The sequence below is a fragment of the Triturus cristatus genome, chromosome 3_2 (assembly GCF_964204655.1).
Source record: "Triturus cristatus chromosome 3_2, aTriCri1.1, whole genome shotgun sequence".
NCBI classification, from domain to species: Eukaryota; Metazoa; Chordata; class Amphibia; order Caudata; family Salamandridae; genus Triturus; species Triturus cristatus.
In genome coordinates this window covers 696,829,101-696,854,259 of record NC_140584.1, presented here as the reverse complement: position 1 = coordinate 696,854,259, position 25,159 = coordinate 696,829,101, and the positions used below count along the sequence as shown (strand labels likewise).

Here is a 25,159-nt window from a genome sequence, read left to right as displayed (position 1 = left end):
GGCCCTCATTTGATAAAACCACTGCCATACCCAAGCAGCAGGTCAAAGGTAGGCTTAGCACCTTTCTGATACAATCACAGATAAAGAGTCAGTGCCTCTTAAAATAATGACTCAAGACAAAGCTGCACACAGACTAGCTTATAAATAATGCATTAATGCATTCACCAGATGCATGGGGATGAAAGTCTCTCCTTACACCTTCTCAGGCTACCACAGTCTTGTTGGCGATGTACTCTTGACAAGGACCTGTAAACCGATACAGAATATCCAACAGTACCGAACCATACTCAAGAGCCACGAGATACTCCTCACGTACTAAGCAACAAAGAGGACTCGGTCAATGGTCATATTTCCGGTGAATTGCATTGTCAGCAGAGTCTTGAGGCCCAAAGCATGCTTTCGGGGACTAGCGTGGAAAATTCAGGGCTTAACACATCCCCTCCTATATTACTAACTGGAACATGAGCTGCATGCCTCAGGGGTTCTTCGCATAAACGGAAGGGGGGCTGTGATTGGATTAAGGCAATTACTCTCCCTCCAATCCAATTTGTCAACTATTTGAAGAGGCGGAAATATTTTTTTTTGCAAGAAAGTCACTGTCCAGGCAAGGACGAGAAATGTTTCTCTCAATGGTGGTTGTTTACACAGTAATTCAACTAGCAATACTAGTTCTTGCAAAAGAAAATTAGGAAACTGTTTAAAAACAAGGGCAGACCACAAGAGACGGTTGTTTGTATTGAAATTGTTTATTTTAAGCAAGTGTTCACTGGTGCTTCGAAATGTGTATAGTTGTGATGATCCCCCTCCTCTTATTTAAAGTAATAATGTTTTTGGATTGAATATGGCATACGGGGCCGGTACATTCCCTAAGGTAAGCAAGACTACGCACTATATTATTGGGAAAATGTTTAGTGATGGTGGTTAACTCTGCCAGATCATGAATCTTGATTTACCCCCAAAAGTCTAGCTATTAAGAAATGCCACATTCTCTTCTCATTTCTGAATTATTTGTGAATTCAGTTGTCAATCTTTGTTTTTTAATTTAGATCCTTTTAAGCATGCAATGTTTAAACACATCCTTGGATGACTGCTTAGCTGGTAATATTTTGTTAGAAGATTTGTTTACCCAGCTTGATAGCCAATTACTTGATTAGCCAATAGCAATGTTCATCTGAGCAACCATATATTGTAACAAATTAATACAAAAAAAAAATAACTGATTAAACGTTCAATAAATAGTTATGCTTCATTTATTATTGGTTCAATCTTGGATTCAAAAGAAAGATACAAGTACATAACAGATTGTACTGTTATCTGCTTCATGTAGTATATGTTAGGTGCTCAAGTCATACTTACATTCAGTGGTTCAAGTATATTCAGGTGAATCAAGCAAACCATCAACTTGACTGTGATGTCTATAGGAACTCCTTCCGGTACGAAACAGTGAACCACTTCTACAGCTGAAAAATACAGCAGCAATACAAGTGGAAACAATGCATTATTTTGTAACCAAGAGTACACTTTTTGAACCAATATAATAGTTGTCTTTTATTTTAAGCCTTTATCTCCTCTCTATGGTACGTATTCATTTTGAAAAAAATATTGTTCTGATTCCACAAGTGCTCTGAAATGTTATATTCAATGCAAACTACCACACAAGTACATTGTTGCCCATAGTCCTCTTGAAGATATAGCATTCCGCTTAAGACTTAAGTTTTATATGTATTACGGGTGAACAAAACGCAAGTAAAACCATTCAAAGTATTTACACACTTAACAAATAAAGTACATGTAATTCATTCTCCGACATTGGCATTTTCCAGTGTTGACGGGTACTCTGGAAATAAAATTTGCTGCTGGAGCTTTTAGTATCCTACAGAATAGTTTATCTTAATTAGCTCACACAGGTTAAGACTGCCCATGCCCCAAAGATTTTTTAATGTAATCTTTTTACAAGGCTTAACACAGATGGGCTGTAACTCATATGTAACATGAGATGTAAGGTTGCATATCAGCCCAGGGGAATACAAAATACTAGAGGACCAACAATAAAGGCAAATTCAATTTACTACTCACCAGTGACTGTCTAAGACTGTTCATGCTGTTGTAAATAGATTACCAATGACCAATTGCTTAGTAAGGACGGCAATCTGAATCACAGCCAGTACTTCATTTAAACCCTTCTAGAGGTTTCTGAGTCCTTAAAAGCCTCAAAAATTGCTAAACATTAGCCAGGAGACCAAAGACTACAATATACTGAAATGTTTTAACTAAGACTTCTGGCTTCAGACATTATTTAAATTGAGTGATAGTCAGCTACCCCTTTCAATGTTTTCTTTCCACCAATACATCTAATTACACTTGGAGTTTTTAAATGTCATCGGCTGCTTGGCCATCTAATTTGCTCTCAGACGTCAGGAACATTCCACCAGGTATCTCACCTAATTACCTGCTTCCATTTTTGTCACAGAAAGCATTCACTCACAAAGTTTAAAGCATTGAAGTATTTCGACATCCAAAAATATGCAATTGCATCCAAAATTGTACGTTTGGTATTGTAACATTTTCTCTGTCAAAAAGGTAACTGGAGCATGCACCTATGGATAGCATTGCATGGCGTTTGGCAGCCTTGGAATCTTTTAGGGTAGTAATGCTTAAGACATGTATTGATTAACCAGTCCACAAATAGCAGCTTTACCAATCTCTTATAATGACACATTACTTAAGGGGGTTACTATGACAGCTTCCCCACTTTAGAAACCATCTATAGAAAGTTCACAGGTACAAACATGTTTTTCATCTTGCCAATGTAAATACATGAGAGCTCTTTTGACGTGAAAAGATTGAGGTTTTTGCTGAACTGCTACAGGAGGAGGGGGAAATAAAACAGATGACCTGGATGGATTCTCAAAAACATAAAAAAGGAAAACAGGGCTACAAAAATGACTGCCTTAATGCATCCTCCCTGGTATCATCCAAACCGCTACGAGGCGCCAAGTGGTCTAGGATATATTGACTGACTGGCCCCAAACTTGCGAGGTCCGGGGAAAATGGATATCACCAACAATGAACCAGAGACCGTTCCTAATTAATTAAATGGTATAGTGAACTTCTCTCATCTACCTGATCAAGAGGACAGCCCAAATTGCCCATTACACTTGTATTCAGAAAGTGAAGGGAGGGTTAGTTGGGATACAAACATCGTTCCTGGGGAATATTCTAAGGTAAGTAATATACGGCTATAGGTCTATTAGATAAGTTGATGCTGGCTTTTTTACAACGGAAAATAGAAAAACTGAAATTATTAGTGTACTTCTTTCCTTCTGCTAGTTTGTCTTCATCAACTTGGACTAGGCTGAGGAAAAGGAGATCCTTTTCAAGCATTTAGCAGAAGCCTAATTAGTCTTCGAGAAATGAAATAAGGAAGCCGTAATATATAGCTACTTTACGAAACTGAATTCTACTGTGCAGGTCCAGATGTTCCCCCTACAAAAGTTTCACACCTGTAAAAACAAACTGCATTTCCAAAGTAGCTTTTCTTCGAGAAGGGCTACATTTAGGGATCTCCTTGAGGTCTTTGAGCTGTGGCATGAGTGCATGTCATATTTGGAGGAATAAGAAGAATTGGTTTTTGTGCATGTCGTATTCCCTCTGGAGGTCTTGAAAGGAGCATAGTGTTGCATCCGTTACTAGGTACCAGAGTCACTTCGATGGCCTCCCATCCCTGGGATCTGTCTGAGGAGTGCACCGATCCCAGCCCGGCTTCCATCCACAGGAGAGATTCCATGGTCAGTCTGCAATACTATCCGAGGACATGCAAGGTGTGTCTCCATATTATCAGAACTGTGATCAATGCCTGGGGTAGGTTAAAGTTGAACTACCCTGGTATAAGTAGTATAATGGATGTGTTGTCAAGATTACTCACTTCTCAGTCATGAATGTGGGGTCTGTAACTTTCTAATTCTCCAAAAATGAGTAGATGATATGCCGAGTACAAGGTCAATATATAGTCCCAATCCCACCAGCATACAGGGATTTGTAACATATATCCATAGAAATATGTCGGGCTTTAAGCTCCAAAAAAAGCTGCGGACCCTTAATATCAGCCAGGAAAAATATTCCTGTGGAATTCCATAAGGGCAGTTTTGCAAACTTGTATAAAATATACAAGAGGGATACTATTTTTGTTCTGCCTACAAATCTTCACCAGGGGCAATCCAGACATTCACACACAATCATACCAAACAAGGTCACTGCAAACACCGCTCACTCACCAAACACTGTGCAACTCTAACATAGACTCCTATATACTCATCTATCCCTACACCCACACAAGGGCCCCTTCACTCCTACACAAACCAAACTCCATGCTAAACTACATTCAAAGCCACATATCGCGAACACACCACAGTACACACACTGCACATATTCATAATGCCCACAAACACCTTTTCACTTTTTATACCAACTTCTTCCACTCACCTTTGCCTGCTCCAAACACTGCCCATGCCAGCCCCATCAACAGTTTACTATCATTACCCTACCAAACCAAATCAAACAAATACACTATTCTTCAAAACAAATCAACACCCAATTACAGAAAGTCCCATCTTACCCAATATACCAACATCCAATCACTCTGCTCCTCTGGCCAACACAAACACACATTCTATACCAGGTCCAGCTCACACTATCCAAACTACAAAGACACCAACAACTCCCTCCACAAATATACCAACTTATCATCCATTGCAGAATTCAGAGCCATAAAACTTGACCCTCGTGCTCCATAACATCTCTCACCCATACACCTTCAACATATGCAAAAGAAAGCAACCCCATAATACACTCATAACCTGGCATCCCCTTGTCTATCACATAGCACTCACTTTTCGAAAACAGCTCCACAGCCTGTTCTAAGCCAGCACTAAGCAGAACAACACAATCAAGCTAAACTCATCTTACCTGCAACTACATATCGACTTGGAACACACTTAAGTTTTAGGACCTTTAGACCCACCTCACCTCCAACACAGATCTGGACATAATAAGTTCAGATAAAAACTCTGCAGATGGCTCCATGAAGCCTTTTGATATCTTAACACCACTTAAAATATCTAAACACAGCAAAAGAAAACAAGCCCCTTGGAGGAATACAGAATTAAAAAAATATAACACCACACTGCTAAACCCAAATGCACCTTGCTTAAAACAAACAACCCTCTAGACAAAATATGTCTACACAGACATAACAGAATGTACAAGTACATCAAAAAAAGTTGAAAAATCTAGTATTCACGCAGAATCTACAATGCAAATAATGCCAATAAAGACATTTATAAAATAGTCCCAGAGCCTTGTAAACCAAAATGTACAGAAGGAACCTATCCAATTTCTAAAGATTTTTCAGACAAAGTGGCACATCCTTACACAACCAAAGCAGATACGCTGGATTCCTATTTAACAAATAAGAAAACACAGGACCAACTCATTTACAAAAAAAACCCCAAGTGATAGGTTACCACAGCCTCTCCACTCCTTCCAAGAATTATCCCCAATTTGATTTCTTGATCTTGTCTAGGCGAGCAAGCCAGCCGATTGCTCCTCTGACCCTTGTACTCCACAAATCTTCAAACAAATTCTTTTAACATCTTCTGCTGCCACCCTATTCAGCACACTGATAAAAACTCCTCAAATACAGGATTTTTTCAGAAAGCTTAAAAAAAGTATAAATATCACAGTGATTGAGCAAAACAAACTTGGATCCTCAGTACCCCAACAACTAGAGACTTATAGCAAACGGATGTTTCCTGGGCAAACTTATGGAAAGAGCAGCCTTCGCCTAAATGTAAAAGTTCACAGAATAAAATCTTATACATTCAGACTTCCAAAATAGGATTCCGTCCAGGAGGCACTGAAATTGCCCTAATCACAGTCTGGAATTACCTTAAAAACACAGTAGACTAGAAGGTGGTTGCTTCTCTACTTCTCCAGGCAGTGCTTAATTTGTAAAAGAATAAGTGCCTTGACACAAACTTTTAATTAGAAGCTTACAGATGGCGCTATCGAATGTCAGCAGTGCAAAACACAAAGGCTCCGTAGTTGATGACACCTCATTCCTCTTTGATCCACTACCAGAAAGTCTCTTCCTCTTTAGCTCACTAGTCCTAGTTCTTTTTCATTCCTGCTTCATTTCTTTGTTACTGTTTTCTGTCTTTCTCTTCCTCCTTTTACGCCCTCTTTTGTTTTCCTCTTCCTCGCTCTGAGTCAAAGTCTGATGAGGAAAAAAGAATTGGCAGTCCAAAAATGAGTGACGGTGGGACCCACCTGCTACTACCTGCTCCAATTAAGCACTGTCTCCTGGACCTTCCAGCTGCCTTTGACACAGCTGATCATGACACACTAATCCAAAGACTTGACAAAATCGGCATAGAGGGTCCTAATCGCCTGCCTGCTAATGGAACAAATGTCATCCATATTCCTCCTGTCTCATCCAAACCCTACAGCAAAAAAGCAGGAGTCCCTCAAGGCTCTATCATATCATCCATGTTCTTCAACATCCACATGAAATTGTTACGGGAATTCTTATCATTAGCAATGATTTTCAGTTCACCTTTTATAACAAGGCAGAACTGCATATATTTCCTAAATCGGAAAGCCCCCCCAGAGACATTGTAAACATTAAAGTTTCAGTAAAATCTGGGCCATTAATCAGTCGATGACAGAGCCACCTAAAACTGAACTTGTCCAGAAATGAAATGCTCACTTGTAGCGACTGGAACACCTATGACACTCTCTGCATATGCTGCGACGATCAAAGACCCGAACTGAAAATATCCAAAGAGGTAAGAAACCTTGGAAATACCAGACATCAAGCTGTCAATAAATGCCCAAGTGTATATAGTAGCCCGGTCAAGCTTTCATACAATGAAAATCCTGAAACACTTCTATCCAAACTGAGGATTCCCCACAAGGTCCAAGCAACTATCTCTATTGTCCTATCAAAATTGGATATCAATGGTCAATATCACTGCTCAAGGTGCTGGAGTTGCTTGTTGCTTCGCGTTGCTCTGTTCAATCCAACTGCCAGGTCTTGAATCCTTTCCTGAATTACAGGAGCAATGAGGCAGTCCTGAGGTTCGTAGATGGCTGAGATCTTGTCGTGGAAGAAGTCCGCCAGGGTGTCACACAGTTCTTGGGAGGGGGTGATGTATTTCCCGGTAGTTGTGGGGTTGGAGAACTCCTTCACGATGGCGACAAGCTCCTTGCTGTGGTTAGTGCTAGCTTCTATGCGGTCTCCTAGAGGGTTGTTCTTTGTTTCTTTCAGGAGGTGGTGGTACTGGTTGAGTGCCGTCTTGAATGTGGTATGGTCTCCTGTCTTTTTTGCTTGCCTGCCACTTCCTTTCTAGTTGCCAGCTGCTGCGCTTCGTGGAATTCAGCTCAGCAGTGAACTAGCTCACTCGTCTAGCAGGTTATTTGGTTTTGGTTGGCTTGACAGGGGTGATTGTGTCAGCACATTCCATGATCCACTGGGAGAAGATCTTCGCAGCCTGTTCAGAGTTTGATGTTGTGTCTGGCATGTGGGAGTGGACAGCATTGTTCCACTGGTCTTCTGATATCATTTTCCAGTTTCTGCGCATGAAGCGGAGGGGTGTGGTGCCAGTGCTGGCAGATCCTGAGATGGTGAAGTTAACACTGTTGTGGTCAGTCCAGGTGAGCTGCGAGACATGGTTGTTCGCAATTGTAGCTGGACGTAAAAAAATGGGGTCGAGAAAGTGTCCTATGATGTGGATGGGGTCTGTGGCAAGTTGTTTGAGGCCGATGTTGCTCATGCTTTTCAGGAGGTCGGTTGTTTTGGTGTCGCAGGTGTCGTCGAGGTGGATGTTAAAATCCTCTAGGAAGATGTAATGTTCGGAGTCGATGGCGATCGGTGCGAGGAGGTCAGGGAGCTAGGGCGTGGTCCCAGTGGTCTGTATGCGAGGCTGCCTCTGGTGGTACTTTTTCGATCTGAGTGAAGTTGGAAATTGAGGTGCTCCATTATCGGGGTTGAGTCGTCAGAAGAGGTTGTGCAGTGGGTTCCCACCTGTGGAGACGCACTCTGACATCCACTGCAGCAAACTTCATGAGGTAAAAGCCAGATCGACGGGGCTTCGAATCACGGAGTCTCAATGTGGAGGCATCCATGGAGGATTGACAAGCCGGATGTGCGAGTGGAGGCCCATTGGTGGGCTTGAAACGTCTCAGACAGTGGCACACAGCTGATGCACATACTACAAGGCCCACAAACCAACGCGGACTCATTTGAGTCGCCCATTGGAGGGCTCATAATTTTAAGTGGGAGTTGTGGCCTCTATGCCAAAATGACTGTCGCGCCTCTGAAGAGTGCAATGAGCACGAAACGCGTCAGGCGTGAATCGACAGGCATGCTGTAAAATGGATCCGCCCTCCGATCCAGCTTTTACCTCATGAAGTTTGCTGCAGTGGATGTCAGAGTGTGTCTCCACAGGTGGGAACCTTGGAGCTTTGAGATATATATATGTATGTATACCCATCTCTTTAAATACAAATACAGTAAATACATGACACCTCAATGACCACTAACTTAACACACTTACCACAAAACCTTTTTTTTTTACTATCTACCTTCATACTCCTAATCTTTGGTTACACAGTAGCGTGCTACTCGCTGCAAAGCACTTCAACGCCTTGTCAGGGGGTAGTAAGCGCTATATAAATACAATTAACAACTTCAAAAATGGCTGCTCTACTAATTAATGACGGGCAAAGGGGACCAATGTGTCAGCACTGTTCAAAATATATCTGGCAAGAGCAGTTGATCTATCTGTCACCCCTTATTCCTATATCTGGTGATGTACATCCCCAAGTAGCAGAAGCCCCTCCGCAACAGTGTCAAACCATAGGCCCACCGCAGACCCTGATCCAGAGGGTTCACTGGATATACCACAGATTATTAACAATTTTCAGTCTGGAGTATGTGCCAAATATATTAGGAATATGAATTGCTCTTAGTCCGGACCATTCAAATTTTTCAAGGAATGTAAGTGGCCATCAGCATACACGAGCCCTATCTGCCAGCGTGGGTGTCCCTCCGTGCCCTTTCACTCATGCGCCTCTTTAGATCCACTCTGCTAATGGCTTGATGATGATGACAAAGAGTAGTTATGACGGGGGAAAGAAACCATGACAGGTACCTCTTAGGACTAGAAACCTAAATTCTGATCCTGACAAACAATTCCATGTACAATAATCGCATATTTTTAATGAAGCTGGGGTCAAAATTCATTTTGGAGAATTTGTGCAGAACACTACTTATTTTATAGCAGGTTCTGATCTAACTGTTATTTTATGGTTGCAGAAGTGGGGTTCCATGTGTTTATAAATATATTAAAGTGTTGGATACAAGGTTGACCTAATTACCATCTGTGCAATCGATGTATCTGTTTATAAGAATTTCATTTGAAGAATAGAATACACATTTAGCTATACTTAACCATACAAAGAGGCACATTCAGAAAACCTGGGAGATCAGGGACACAAACATACGTTGCCATGCTTCTGAGACTTTGCAATACGCCCACTGATGTTTGTTTAAAAGGATCAACAGAAACATTACTGGCTTCAACAGACTTGAGTTATCAAAACTAATGTTTCCTTGGGCATCTAATTAGCCTTGTTTGCTTTAGCTGTTGTCTCAAATACTTAAATCTGGCTTCAAGTATCAGTTTAATTACCAAGAGGGTTTCAAGAGCTAATTTTCTAGAACTATTCTGATCTAAGAATTTGTCCGTTCATTTTTAGACTAATAGCCCTCTATTAAGTACTCCAAGTAATATGTAATGTTAGACGAGTCATCGTTTCTACGTTCATCTCCGGCTTCAGAAACTCAACTAACTCTCCAGCTATGGTTACCATAGTGAAGAGAGACGCTTTTGGCAACACTTGAAAAAACGGAGGCTCTAATGATCATTAGCCACAATCTGCCTCAATTAAGCAACATTAACTTACAGCAGGATGCTCAGACGAGGCGCGCAGGGGAAACAGAAGGCTGCTTACGTTTTCAAAATGACATTAAAGAAAAATTGCCACAGAATGATGGCTGTTCAGGGAAGGTCACGTGAGTGTGTGTGGGGGAGTCGGGGGGATCCATCACCATTTTGTTAACAATCTGGTCGCGGGGTCGGGTTAAGGAAAGATTTTTTTTTTTTTGTGATCTACACAGGGTCATTGCGAACTTATTTCAATACTCATTATAATTTTTAGGTATCATATGTTGCACTATATAAGGGCAAAATAGAACTCAGAAACAGTGCTAGTCTTTTGATAATCAATATATTTTAATAAATCGTAACAGTGGTTTCATATCAGACGTTTTACACCATACATATATAAAATGTCAGACAGTTGCTTAGGGTCCAACATGTTGACAGAAACCAAATAATAAAAGTGACTAAAAACAGGTGTTGATGAAAAACAGTATAAATAAAAAATAATATGCTGCTGCCACAGCATTCATCTTCTTTCAATATAGAAAGAGTAAGATCGAGCTGTTGCAGTGTCAACAATATTTCGACCTAGTCTATGATTGCTGAGACATCCTCAGGACTCGTATAGTTATGCACACTTTAATGGATGCAGGCGAGGGCATGAGAGTGAAACACTGAAGCAAAGCAGAGGGGGGAGCAACAGCGGACAGGGACGAGGGCTGGTGGAGATGAAGGGGACAGAGGGAATTCAATGTGGAAGGCGTTTAGGACTACTCGGACCCTTCACTAAAGCATAATGAAACATTCTACGAAATGCGATGGGCCTGATGCACAACTCATCCAAGGAATGACTATGAAAATCCCATGAAAGTCAATGGCTGAATGGGAATGACCAGAAGCCCACTCTCTCTAAATTTCGTATTATACTATTTAAAGTGTTCACAACAAGGGGAGAGCTAGAGAGCCCACGGCAAGATGGCCTGACTCTAGTGCAGCTCTGCCAGCTGTGTGCTCCAATCCATAAATTATCCGGCCATCCGGCTCATATCCTCTCTGCCAAAGGAGAACCAGATGTGTAGAAGACTATATGGAGCTGCAGCCCATGAAATTTGCCCGGGCTCTGAGTGATGGATGCAATCTGGCCTTGGGACGTTGTCCGTGTGTGAGGCGGACGAGTCCAAGATGGCAGACATCTGAAGCACTGCAGAGCCAGTCCGACTGCCAAGAATCCCCAGATCTGACAGTGAACCTGTGAGCGACGCCGATACAGTTGGGATGGTCAAGGGAGACCTGACACGCTGTCGCTGGCCGAAAAAAAGGAAACTGACAACTGGGCATGCCACGAAGATGAGGTGTTGCGGTAGCGCTGCTGATCATCGTGAGAGGTGCAGCTGCAAGAAGAGCGGCGGGCGGAGGAACAGTCAGTGCCAACATGTGGCACTGATTGTGGCTGGGCCAGCTATATCCCGCGTGTGAGCAGGGAGTGCTGGGTGAGTGCCTGCAGATGGCGGGGGAAAAGGGGCACTACCATTGTGAAGCAAGGCTGGAGGGCCTCATGTGAGATCCGTGGATACGTTGTATGGCTTGACTGGCCGGAGATCAGCGGAGCTCCCTGGAGCCCCTTCTAAGAAACACCGAGGGGGGACACAGCCTGCTGGCATTGAGAAGGCACTTGAGACAAGCGAAGCACGCTGCTCGATTGCGGAGCCAGCTGCGGTCGCAACCCTGTAGGGGCGAGAAGCGCAGAAGGGGTGGCCCCATGTTGTGCTTTCCCGAGTGTGAGCACTAGCATAAGTCTGAGATTGCTGGATTAAGTCGCAGACACTGCTGCGGATAAACAGCAGAACCCTGTACTACTGGGGCGGATCCTGCTTTTGCTGCCTGAGATATGCAAGCTTTGATAAGTACAGTGCACAAGTGAGGGACATCAATGCGTCATTAGCAAAGGCCTATCATCTGAAGGGTACCCTAAACAGCCTGGACGTGCACAACTCCTGGGGCACACTATGATCTCTGCTGCATTGTGAGACCGCTGAGTTGAGTGGACGGTGCCTGGCGGGACTGTTACACCTTCTGCCTCCGGTGCCCTGGTGCCACTGAGGGGGGGGGGGGGAGGGGGGAGGGGTTTGGCCCCCACGGTCGCTGCGCTGCCCCTGCAGGTAACAATGGGGAATACAGACAAGACCTAGCTGCGGTTCACATTTGAGGTGCTCAGGACCACGCAAGATGTGACCACAGATCTGCAAATGGACACACCGAGCCAGGATGCTACAGCACCTGAGGCTAGGCTGCTTGCCATGCAGCAGAGTCTACAAACCATCAATAGTAAGACAGGCACCTTGAACCTGCGCATGGATCACCTGACCACTAAGCTGGATCAGCAAACGGGGTGTATACCAGCGGCAGAGCAGTGCATTTCTGCAACGGAGGACGATATGCAATTGGTGAGCATGAAGTGCCTGATTAAGGTGTTGGCCGTAATACAGGCAAAGAATGAAGATTTAGAGGCGTGCTCCTGCCACAATAATCTATCACCGGTGTCCCAGAGTCAACAAACACTGGAAACAGCATAAGTAAATGCACTAGATTTCATCTATGTGATTAATAATCACCTTTTTTTGTTGTAAGCTGTGGCTTGCCGAGTAGTTGTACAATATAAATTACAGAAAGTCTGTTAAAGTGCTAGGACTTGTTTATTTACAAAAAGTCAATATATTGTGCTGTTACTAGTGGTATTCTAAATTGGGGAGAATAGGTAAATGGTGGAGGACAAAAACAAAAAAAACATGTACATGATAAGTAGACTTGAAAGGGGTGCAGCTATGGGGAGAAGAGGTAAAAGGAGGATGAAAAACCATACAAGTACAGAATACGCGTTGTTTTTGCAAATAAAAAAGATTATGAAAACTATATGAAAAAGTGTTGTTTGGTTAATGTACATTGTTAAGATAAAAAAATGAAAATGAACATTACATTTTTCAAATGAGCATTTGAGCAGTTGTGCAATATAAGTGAAAGAAACACACTGAAAGTGAGATTGCTTTATTGAGACAGGCAAGTTTTTTCTTATTTTTTTTACAGATTTCTCTTACAAAGTATTTTTAAAATTTGAAATGCAATTTTTTTATTATTGCGAAAAAACTTAAACATGAACTTAAACTCTGAAACAATAATGAGCATATAGTAAATATTTTTACTTGTATTGTCATTGTGTTACTTATGGTTTATAATTTTTCTTTTATTTAAACAGTACATTGTGACATTTTCAATTATTGCGCAATATACATTGAGGTTTTTAGGTCTCGCCTGACCCAGCACATGCGCTGGTCTGGCGAGACTTATTGAGAGGGCTCCAAAAAGTGCTACCAGGCCAGCCTAGAGCTACAGTGCATGTGCGCGGGCGCGCGCGCTGCGCTTTACCGCGAGTACTTTCACTTTTGCGGCTGCACGGCCGCTTTGATGTTTGATCGTGATTGCGATCACTTTCACTTTCGCGGCCGCACGGCCGCTTTGCAAGCCAACAGGTCTCGCTTTTGGGACCTTATAAGTATTTAGTTATGCAACGGTTGCATGGCTAAACACTTATAAGGTCCCAAAGGCGAGACCTATTGGCTATGCCAATGCTTGTTTATGTTGTAACAAATACTGTCGTTTTTTTCAGGGCATCTATTATGAGTCTTGGTGCCACTGCACCTGCAGCACAATTGAATTCAAGGCCCTAGTGCCTGCTAGAAAACGGCACTTTGCATATTTAATTTTTTACTTTAATTACTCTTTATTTCGGTTTTTATACGGCCATAAAAGAGATGCATTGTTTAATTAAAATAGCATGAACATAAAAAAGATCAAATATTAAAAACAATCATTAAACTATCAACTTTACACAATCTGGGTAAAAAATAAATGACAATTTATGAATCGTAATATAAAACTACAAATACCCCAAAAGGTTCACACTTTCAGCTAGTCACATTGAACTCTGTCATATAGACATTCTAGAGATGCCACGAAGGAGTAAACTGGCTAACCCCTTTTTTACAGGGATATTGTGGTTTCTTAAGAACCAAGAGATCATAAGAAATCTTGATACCGCAAAAACCAAGGAGGAGCTGGGTTAGTTTGGAGAATCCTAAACCCCACCTCATGATTTCTAGTACCCAAACTCCTACACATAGGAGCTAACCATTTCGACCCAGGTCTATTATAAAAAGGCAGGCAAAAAGCAGGTGAGGCGCTGTCTCTTTATCATGACCACAGCTGGGGCAACTCTGATCCTTGGGGTTGGCAGCTCCTGTCTAGCCAAAAGTAAACGCACAAAGGGGCAACAGACCAAATCTAAATTGTACAACATCCAGGAATTATTCTATTGAATAAAAATCATTATACTGTAAAAGCAAACCAGTCAAAATTCCATGTGAATGAGAGGTTAAAAGATGAGACCGCTTATAGGACCTATATTTCGCACTAATTCCTGGGCATGAGCCCCCAGGGTGGCTCCACATATCCACTAGTCCAATCCCCTAGAAACATTCTCTGATATGCGTAATCCAAGGGAAACGGACAGAGTACCTAAAGACTTCGCCAGAATATTAGGGGTCTTAATTCTATTTGATCCGAAATTGGTCTCAGACCAGTGTCTAGTCTCAGGGTAATCAATGGAGTGCTTGCAAGGAGACTCAGTAACAACTTCAAAAAGCGATGTTCCTCAAGTTCCAGATCTTTGGTCTTTTTGTGTCGCCTGATCTCTGCCCCCGATCTCTGCCCCATAGAGGGCTACCACCAAGGCTTGGCTAGAATACATCTGTATTGCTGGGGGAAACATGTGTACTAGGAGACCCTTTATGTAACTTCAATAAGCCACCTACCCGATGAACTAGTTTTTAATTTACGTTTAGAGACATGGTGTCCCCAATCCATACTCTCATCAAGAGTCATACCCAGGTAGTCAAATAGGTGCACCCATTCCAAATGAATGCTGCCAAGTGTGGGGGTTGAACGGCTGGAATTACACACCATGTATTTAATTTTATTGATATTTATTTTCAGACCTCTTTGGGAGCAAAACCTGCTGAACGCATCCAGTGTCTTTTGACTCCTCAATGGCGGTTTAGATAAAAGCAATGCATCGTCAGCAAGCATGAGGGCCAGAACCCTCATGCTTGCCAACTTGGGGGCATCATTATCAACTACATTAACGTGCTCAACCAGGTCATTTAAATACAATGTAAATAAGGTGTGGGCCAATACCCAGCCCTGTCTTACACCCCTACCTACTGGAAACGGGTGAGTCAACTCTCCCAGCTTCCCACAGCCCACCTGGGCAAAATGATTTACATATAACCTCTCAATGATTGTGCATAAATATTTAAGGGACTTACATCTTTGCAATCCCGTCACAGCCCTTTTCTTGGGACCATATTGAATGCTGCTTTAAGATTTACAAATACTGCATAAAGCCTACCCTTTTCGATTGTGATGGTCTTCCAATAGATCAGCTGGAGTCTAAAAACTTGATCTATCATTAATGTGTTTGACCGAAAATCAGCCTGCAGAGGACACAGAGCTGCATGTTCATCTAACCATTGCCGCAGTCTTGTGAGTATAACCCTGCTAAAGAGTTCTTGGGTGGTATCGATGAGAGGCCTGTTCTAAGAATGTGTAGTTGGTGTTCTTTATATTATAGAACAACGAAAATACAGGAGGCTGTTCAAATTACTTCGTAGAATTCATACGCTTTTTTAGCAATTATTAAGCTAAAATACTATGCGTTATAAGTATGTAAATAAATATGAAAGCAGTTTACATCAACGGAAAGATGAACAGCAAAATTCTCACTATTTGGAAATTATTCCTGCTTCAGTTTACAGAGTATTGCTCAATTACCACGTTGCTTATTCATATGGTCACTGCTAACTACTACAAACGATACAACATGTTTTTGGTGCTAGAACAATACTATCTGCACAGTAAGAGCCAGTCCGAAAAAAAGCCAGTCTTGACATCTACCTGCTTAGTAAGTTAGACGATCAGTGTTATAAAAGGGGAGAACTCACACCAAAGAAGAAAAAAAACAGTTTTCTTTAATTTAAAAGTGTTCCAAAATAACATACCTTAAAAAACAAAACAAAAAAAACCAAATACAGCACATATTCTATACATTCACCAAACACCTTTGCTCACAAAGTCGAGCTTTGACGCAATGCAACAACAGCCCTGCAGTACACATTTTTAACTGCTCTTTAAACGATACAGCCTCCTAACCCAGCCAGAAGAAGGAACAGGCTGCAAGCACAAAACTCGAGGAATACTTTTAGAACAGGCCCATGACCTTGTTAACAATCCAAGACTCTGCGGCAGCTGTCTGGCGCTGTAATGTTGTACAGAAGCTGGCTCAACGGATAAAGGAGGTTAAAATATCCCTTCAGAGCACCACGGAGAGTACTCATGTAAAGCACTGCACCTAGTTCGGGTTTGCGCTAAATAGTGTGCCAACAATACACATGACCTGGCCTGGCAGTTCGGGCTGGACTGTTCCCATTGGGCGCAGAGTCAGACTGATTTGCATATGGCTGGGTTCAAACTGGAATGGCATGGGTAGCAAAAAAAGATGGATTATGCCCAGATCTCTGTACTGGGGTGAACGTATGACATTGTTCTACATGCTGTCTACCAATTGTTCGTTTTGCATTTACCACTGTGTTATACCAGCTTAGGGCCGGTGAAAGTCATTTTTTAATTATAGTTCTAGACCTTTTGTCTCTAGGTTATGGGGAGGCCTTAGGCATGATTGGGATGCTAAAGTGGCAGGGGTTAATGTTCTTTGTTTTGTTGCTTCACATGCCGTACAGAAGGTTTCTCATTTATACTATGCAATCATGGCCCAGCCACCCGGGTGTATATCCCATGTCATGGCTTGCCTATTTAGACAGACATCACATTCAAATTGCTCTCCTCTAAGAGACACAAAACCCAACATACAGAGAACGTCAGGGATGTCCATTGGGCGGCGGTTCAACTGTCCTCCTCATACTCTAGGGGAGTGTTGATAATCATTTTTTAAAAGCTATGCCCTTCACTGCAGCTTACCCTGAGACAGACTATCAAGGCAGGTACGCCATAGTGCAAAGCAGCCTGTGTGTCACTTTGGTGACCATAGTGAACACTTAGGAGCCTAACATTGACAACCCTGAATTCTATACCTAGTTTTGGAATACTTTTCATGCCATACAGCTGTCCTCTATCCTGTAGGGTGGAGACCTTAATATGTATCTAGATCCGATGCAGAATCAGTGGGCAAGGGCACATTGCCAGAGTCCAGCATGAGGGCACGGAGGAGTATGGACAAGTGGAACTATGGACATTACGAATCCTTGACAGGTGGGAGGGAACCTTCACCGCCTCTGTGCATAGCTCATGGTCCTGTCTGGACGACTGGCTGGCGGCCCGGGAGGTAAGCGCTTGGGCAGTGGATGTACGGCATCAGCGCTTCGTTCATCATCTCCTTGTGTTTGCTTTGTGCAGCATCTTTGCCAGACCATGCGCCGGTCAAACTGGTAGTATTGATTCCCACGTATATCCATACACAATTTACATGGAAATTTCAGGTAACTGCGCTACTGGATTAGGTGTACCCAGAGGGCTCGCGATCAACCATTATAGAAAGTTTCAACACAAATGTGGGGTCTGTGGAAGGGGCAGATACACTAGGTGAGACATTTAAAGTCACAATTAGAGAGATTTGCATAAGCACACAGGCCGGTGTCTTGCGGGACATACTCACACAGCTGTATAAGATCTTTTTTTTTTTAAATCACATTGCGGGAGCTGGAACGAGACTGAGGCTATGCCCCACCTAGCAGGCTTGTTACAGTTTGAGAACCAATTACAAATCATAATGATACAGCAGAGCAGGAGCTGTACCACTTCTCTCGACATCACGTGGCAAGGGCTTATGAGGAGGAGGGCCACCCTGGTTGCAGCCTGGCCAATAGGCTGAAGCCCAGCCACACTGTTAAAACACCTGACCCCGTGGGGGAAGACAGGTACAGCACGCCAGGAATTCACTCTGTTTTTTTGGACTATTATGCAAATCTCTACGCCACCCCGAGACTGGGACACGGAGGCAGCTCCCTGGGACAGCAGGAATATCTGGTGCAGCCTATTATGGAGGATGTGATAAGGGAGGCTATACGAATGCTTCCCTTGGCAAGGCACGGGGCCAGGAGGGCCCAACGGGCGTATTTTTTAAAGAGTTTGAAGAACTACTGGCACAGAACCTTCATGCGATGTATGAAGAGGCATACATTTGGCAAGTGCTTCCTGCTCCTCTCCATGAAGCCCTAATTATTGCATTAAAACCAGACAAACAACCAGAGTACTGCACATCATATCGCCCGCTATCATGGATTAATACAGACGCCAAAAGACTGGCAAAAATACTGGCCACTAGGCTCCAACCCCTGATGACGAACTTGGTCTTGCCGGATAAATCGGGCTTTATACTTACTAGCTCCACAACTCACAATCTACACACGTTATTTGCATTGCTGCACCAAATTGAACCTATCCATGGCAGCGGCATCGTTGGATGGTGCTATAGCCTGCAATCCCATTGAGTGGACATACATGATCACAATCCTATGTTGCATGTGAATGTGCTGGCCTTTTCTAAGGTGGGTACATCTGTTGTACACAGACACGAAGGCGAGGGTGCTCATCCATGGACACATGTCGGAGATAGTCCTGTACACAGAGGTCCACGCCAAGGCTGCCCCCTCCCCAATATTATTTATACTCGCTCTTGAGCCCTTCGAGTGTGTGGTCCATCAGAGGCTTGCGTACTCTGCGCTAAGCTTTCAATTGTGTCCTGTCAATTACTCCTTCTACGTGGATGACATGGTGCTGTATGTTCGCAACTTCACACTACACTTAGCGCCAATACTCCGGGAGTATACTTATTTAATGTATTCCGGTCTCAGTATAAATTGGGTAAAATCGATAGTTTTTCCCCTGACCCCGAGCATGCAACCTCACACACTGGACTTCACTCTGGAATACAGCACAGATTCTGTTAAATATTTGGGGGTCTGGATCCAGAGACCCAGACCAGGTGGTTGCGGAGAACTATGGCAAAGCAGTGTCGAAACAGGAGGAGCAGGTGGCTGGATGGTCCAGAATGCCACTATTACTGGCAGACAGAGAGTTGAGCATGAAAATGATAGCGCTCCCCAGATTTCTCTACCTTTTTACCGACATCCCCCAAAGTGCTGCTGAAACACTTTTTCCAAAACGATTCAATAGCACATGACTGGCTTGGACAGGCAAACAGCCTAGGATCAGTTGGGACATAATTGCACTCCAGTATGCACAGGGTGGCTTTGGTGCCCCACAGTTACATTTATATTACTTGTGTGCCCAGGAGCAATTCGCACATTACTGGTATAACCCTCATGCATACACACCCCAATTGGCAAATGAGGCAGATTATGCACACCCCTTCCTACTCCGTGCTATGTTGCCACAAAAGTGGTAAGATGTGCTGAGAGAGGAAACTAACACCATACATTGTACCACAAAGGCATGGAGGACACCGGGAGCATGAGTTAGAAGAAACTACCTTGGGATGCTCCTGCACTCCCCCTGAAATTCCACCTGGCCGTGTCGGTCACCCATGAGGCTGGCACACTCACCATGTTTGATAAAGCATGGCTAAAGATGCTAGCGGATGTGTACCCTGTGGGCCAGTTTATTAAGTTCGCAAATATGTCACACACGCAATGCCAGACACCATTATTAACATTCACATATTATCCCCTTGTGGCTACTAAAAGGGAACTATATCCCTCTTTCCCAGCAGAACCATACGTGCTAGGAGCATCCAAAAATGTGCTTATTGGAAGACACATTACGCAGTTATACAATGCAGCTCAAGGCAATGGGCCGCCAGCCCAGACCCGGGTGTTCTATGGATGGAACAATGCCTTTGACTCACCATCAACAATAGAAGAATGGGGTTTCTGTTGCACATTAATGGGAATGCTCAAGCCAAATTGCAACCTGCAAATTATTAATTTCGAGTATTTACAACAAATGTATTATGCTCCTGCTAGGCTGTTTGGATAGGGTTTGAGGGGGACACAACAGCTCGCAAGCTGGGGCACCGGAAGCAAACTTTATGCATTTGGCTTAGCTGTGCGCTCCTGGTCAGTCAGTTCTGGATACAGGTGGTGAAAGACCTGTCGAACATGGTCAGGGAACCAGAGGGCTGCAACCCCCAGACATGATCGCTTGGCCTAGTCAAACAGATACAACCAGCGCATTGTAAATCTGTGGCAGTGGCGTTGCTACTGGCAAAATGAAGAGTGGCCAAACACTGGGGCAAATAATCTGCACCTAAGCACAAACAATGGCTACTTGACATGACATATTGCAAGGAGCGGCTGAACTTTTTGCAGAGAAGCTGCACAGCTTATAAACTGTTGGCTCCCGGCATGACCTAATGTATTGTGTGGTATGGTAGAAGGTGTCAAGAGGCGGTAGGGTTGGAATGCTTGTACTGGCATCACTGTTATTGTACTGCAAAATTGATATGCTTTATTACATGCAGCATTTCAAAACCTTTCTGTTTCTTGACATATTAGACAGATGACTGACCACTATTCATCCTCGAGAACACAAAGGGGACAAGTTCGAACTCTTATGATAAAGTGCACTGGTCTGAAAATTGATTATTCATCTGTAATGCTGTTGAAAGGCATATCATGTAACTGCTTCATGTTCCTCTTAGAGTGTACATAAACCAAAAAATGGTGGCTGGAAAGCAATGCTTTATGCAATGCTTCAATTAATCTCAGCCACTGGTAATTACTCACCCTGCATCCCAATCCACTGTTATTTGGCACATCATTCCATCTCGGTTTGGACTGAGCCATGTGAAACTTAGTCCTGACCTTGCTCCAATGAGAAGAGTCCAGTTGGAACTGCCAGGCCAGGTCCTTTCTGTAATAGAAACTAAGCAAACTAGGATTATTTCCTCCTAGTTAGGGCTCATCAGCCAGGTAAATCTTGGTTTCAGTGACACAGTGTGCAGGGGACCCAAGTTTGGGCATACCCGTCCCACTTAGGGTGACACACTAAAGTATACAAAAAAGTGATAGATGGAATGCTTGAATCAATCTCAGCCACAGGCAATTACTCGGGCCACATCCCCGTCCATCAATATTTTGCACACAATGACTGAGACTGACTTGCTTATAGCAGGGTCCAAACGGAGGTGGCATGGTGTGAAAAATAACAATGGATGAACTGGAATGCATCCCTTAGACATGACCAGTGGCTGATATTAATTCAAGCATTCCATTTATCACTTTTAGTATATAGCATCCTGTTCCTTCTAAGCAACATTTTTTATGAGTACTACATTCGCAAACATAAAGCAACAGTACACGTTATGGGTATATTATTGTCAAAGTAGTGTTTCAGGTGAGCCCGATAGAAGGAAATGATCATTTACAAATATGATACTGATGAACAGCATAAGGCATTACAGCTGAATCGGAAGTGTAATTCTCCCATCATTTAAAATATAATTTACGTTTTGTTCACCACTCTTAACCCCTTCGATGCTCATGACGGAGCGGTTCCGTCATGAGCATCGGTTGGGCTGTGCTCATGACGGAACCGCTCCATCATGAGCACAACCCCTGGGGGAAGTGCTGGCGCTTCCCCCCTGGGGCATCGATCTTGCCCCCACAGAGGGGGATGGCAGCGGAAGAGTTTCTGCTGCCACCCCCGACCCCCCCACGCTTCCCCATGACGTCAGCGAGCACAGCGCACGCCAACGTCATCATGAAGCGCTGGGACGCCTGGAAGCCATTTGCTTCCAGGCATTCCAGCAAGGAGGAGGTAAGTTTTGCTGGCTGGTGGGGCCGCGGGGGTGATTGTCAACGATTGAGGCATCGGGGGACAGGAAAGAGTATTTCCTCTCCCCTGATGTCTCAATATAGGGCATTCCTGCAGCACGATCGCGCACAGCGTCGCGATCGTGCTGCAGGAATGGCCCCACTAGGCACTAGGGATGCTTTTTTGTGTAAAAGGAAGCGACCCCTTGGGCAAGGGTCGCTTCCTAAAGGGGGCAAATAATTGAAAGACTTTTCTGCCCCCACTGGGGCCAGATCGCCTCGGTTTTCTGGCGTTTCTGGCCCCAGGGGGGGCAGAAAAGCCCACTAGGGCCAAGGATGTTTATTTTTTATAAACTGAAGCGACCCCCTTGGGGAAGGTTCGTTTCCAGCCACAAATTATTTAAAAATGTGTATTCTGCCCCCCTGGGGGCAGATTGCCTCGTGGTTTTGGCCTTACTGCCCCTAGGGGGGGCAGAATACCCCACTAGACACCAGGGAGTACTTTTTTAGCTATAGGAAGCGACCCCTTGGGCAAGGGTCGCTTCCTTAGGGGCAACATTTTTAAAAGTCCTTTCTGCCCCCCCCCCCGGGGGATTGTTTTTGCCGTTTCTGGCCCAAGGGGGGGCAGAAAAGCCCACTAGAGCCAGGGATTTTTTATTAATAAAAACGGAAGCGACCCCTTGGGGAAGGGTCACTTCCAGGCCCCTCTTTTTTTTTAAATGTGTACTCTGCTCCCCCTGGGGGCAGATCAGCCTGTGTATTTGGCTTTATACCCCACTGGACACCAGGGAGTCCTTTTATGTAAAGGAAGCGGCCCCTTGGGTAAGGGTCGCTTCCTTAGGGGGCACTTTTTAAAAAAGTCTTTTCTGCCCCCCCTTTTTGTCGTTTCTGGCCCCGGAGGCTGCAGAAAAGCCCACTAGAGCCAGGGATCTTTTTTTAAAAAATGGAAGCGACCCCGGGGCCTCATTTTATTTTATTGTGTATTCTGCCCCCCCGGGGGCAGATCAGCCTGTGTATTTGGCTTAGAATACCCCACTAGACACCAGGGACGCATTTGAAATTAAAATGAAAACGACCCCTTGGGCAAGGGTCGCTCCCAGGGGGCAGATTGTTTTATAAATTTGGTAATTGTTATTTTATACATTTGGTTAGTTATTTCTGCCCCTCCTGTGGACAGATTTGCCCCTTTTTTGTGGCCTTTTTGGGAGGGGTGGGGGGGCAGAAAACCCTACTAGGCACCAGGGATTTTTTTCCTTTGCTAGGGGGGCATATTTCTGTCCGCCCTCCGACAAGCTCACCCGATTCCTTGGGCAAGTTCACCCCCATTTTTGCACAGCCCTATTAGAAGGCCCATCTGGCAGATTGACCAATTGGGTAGTGACAGTGTGTTATAATGTTAATTCTTTTATTTTTTGTGAATTTCAATTGTAATGCTTTTTTTCTCCCTTTTTGTTCTAGTTGAAATCTTTTGCTCTTTAGACTGTTCCAGGTTGCGGTTTCGTTACTTTTGGTTCTGCTGCTTGTGTAGTTGCTTGTGTTTGGTAAGAGACTGTTTTTTGTACAATGTAAATCTTTTTCATTTCTCTGCATGAATGTGTTTTTGCAAATGATGTAAGAATTGCAGTATGTTTGGCTTCTGTTTTTTGAGTGTCAAAAACTTTTTGCATTTGTGCTCAATGTTTATGTTGTTCTTTTGTGAGTAATTGGTTCTGTTTTTTTTCTTTCTAGTGGGATATCGTTTTTGCTGTCTCTGCAGAGTAGGTGGTGAGTGCAGCGGTCTCTTGCAAGTGAATCGTATAGTTTTTGAGTATATTGATCTTTGTGAAAAAGGTACGCATTTAACTTACTTATTTTGCACAGTGTTGGTTGTTGTTGACTTGTTTGTGCAGTTTCCTTTCTCAGTAAGGATAATGGCTAGCCGCAGGATTACTGCTCAGCAGGTTGTTGGTATGCTTTTTGAGTCTTCCTCTGACCATGGTCCAGATACTGACTCTGATTCGGAGGCAGAGGTGGGAGGGGAAGATTCAGGCAGTGAGTATTCTCTCCACATGGCATCATCGGATGATGAAGCTACTCTCAGTGCGGATGAAGCTACTCTTAGTGAGGATGAAGTGCCTATGTTAGAGGAGGACATTGATGTGCCGATAGAGCACATCAATGTCGAAGAGGCATCTGGGCTGCAGCCTGGGGCTACAAGGTTTCCCGTTGGTGTAGTGCGGCAAGAGGCATCTGGGCTACAGCCTGGGGCTGCAAGGCTTCCCGTTGGTGTAGTGCGGCAAGAGGCATCTGGGCTGCAGCCTGGGGCTGAAAGGCTTCCCGTTGGTATAGTGCGGCAAGAGGCATCTGGACTGCAGTCTGGGGCTGACGTCTGGGTTGCTCCAGGGATGGTGCAGCCAGCATTGCCAGACTTTACTGGTGTTCCAGGGTGCAGAGTGAATACTGAAAACTTTTTTGCCAATACATTTTTTTCAGTTGTTTATGGATGATGTATTTTTGGCAGAGATTGTTGAGCAGACTAATTTGTATGCCGAACAGTTTTTGAGGGACGACAGTGCCAGACTTAAGCCCCACTCTAGAGCTACCCGGTGGACTCCCACAAATCTGGATGAGATGAAGAAGTTCTTGGGTTTAACTTTTTTGAAGGGCTTGCTAAGGAAGCCATCAATGTCTTCATATTGGTCTACTAGCCCCTTGATGGCAACTGCTATATTTCCGTCTGTCATGAGTCGTGATCGGTATTTGCTTCTGCTTCGGATGATGCATTTTGTCGATAATGGTTTAGCGTTGCCACGAGATCACCCCGATTGTGACCATCTTTTTAAGATTCGGCCTGTCCTTGATCACTTTGTTGATCGATTTTCTGAGATCTATGCTCCAGGGAAAGAAATAGCAGTGGATGACTCTTTGGTGTTGTTCAAGGGAAGCTTGGTTTTTAGGCAATACATTCCTAGTAAGAGGGCACGCTATGGAATTAAGCTGTATATGCTGTGTGACAGTAGGACTGGATAGGTCTCTAATTTCAGGGTGTACACCGGTAAGGAATCCAGGATTAACCACCCTGGTTGTCCGTCCACTTTTGGAGTGACTGAGAAAATTGTTTGGGAACTTGGTAGAGAATTTTTTAACAAAGGCCACCATTTATATGTAGATAACTTCTACACTGGTGTGCGGTTGTTCAGGGAATTGGCTAAAGTGGACACTGTTGCTTGTGGCACAATCCGCTCTAACCATAAAGGTTTCCCAAAAGAACTTGTT

General features: G+C 43.8%; 1 protein-coding gene across 1 annotated transcript in view; it reads right to left on the bottom strand.

Annotated features, from left to right (window-relative positions):
* The window catches only part of GTF3C3 (general transcription factor IIIC subunit 3), a 371,442-nt gene that overhangs the window by 223,565 nt on the left and 122,718 nt on the right, over nucleotides 1-25,159 (bottom strand). Inside the window, exon 9 of the mRNA XM_085648757.1 lies at nucleotides 1,357-1,460. Coding sequence (XP_085504883.1) covers nucleotides 1,357-1,460 — 104 coding nt within the window. The remainder of the gene's footprint in view (nucleotides 1-1,356; nucleotides 1,461-25,159) is intronic.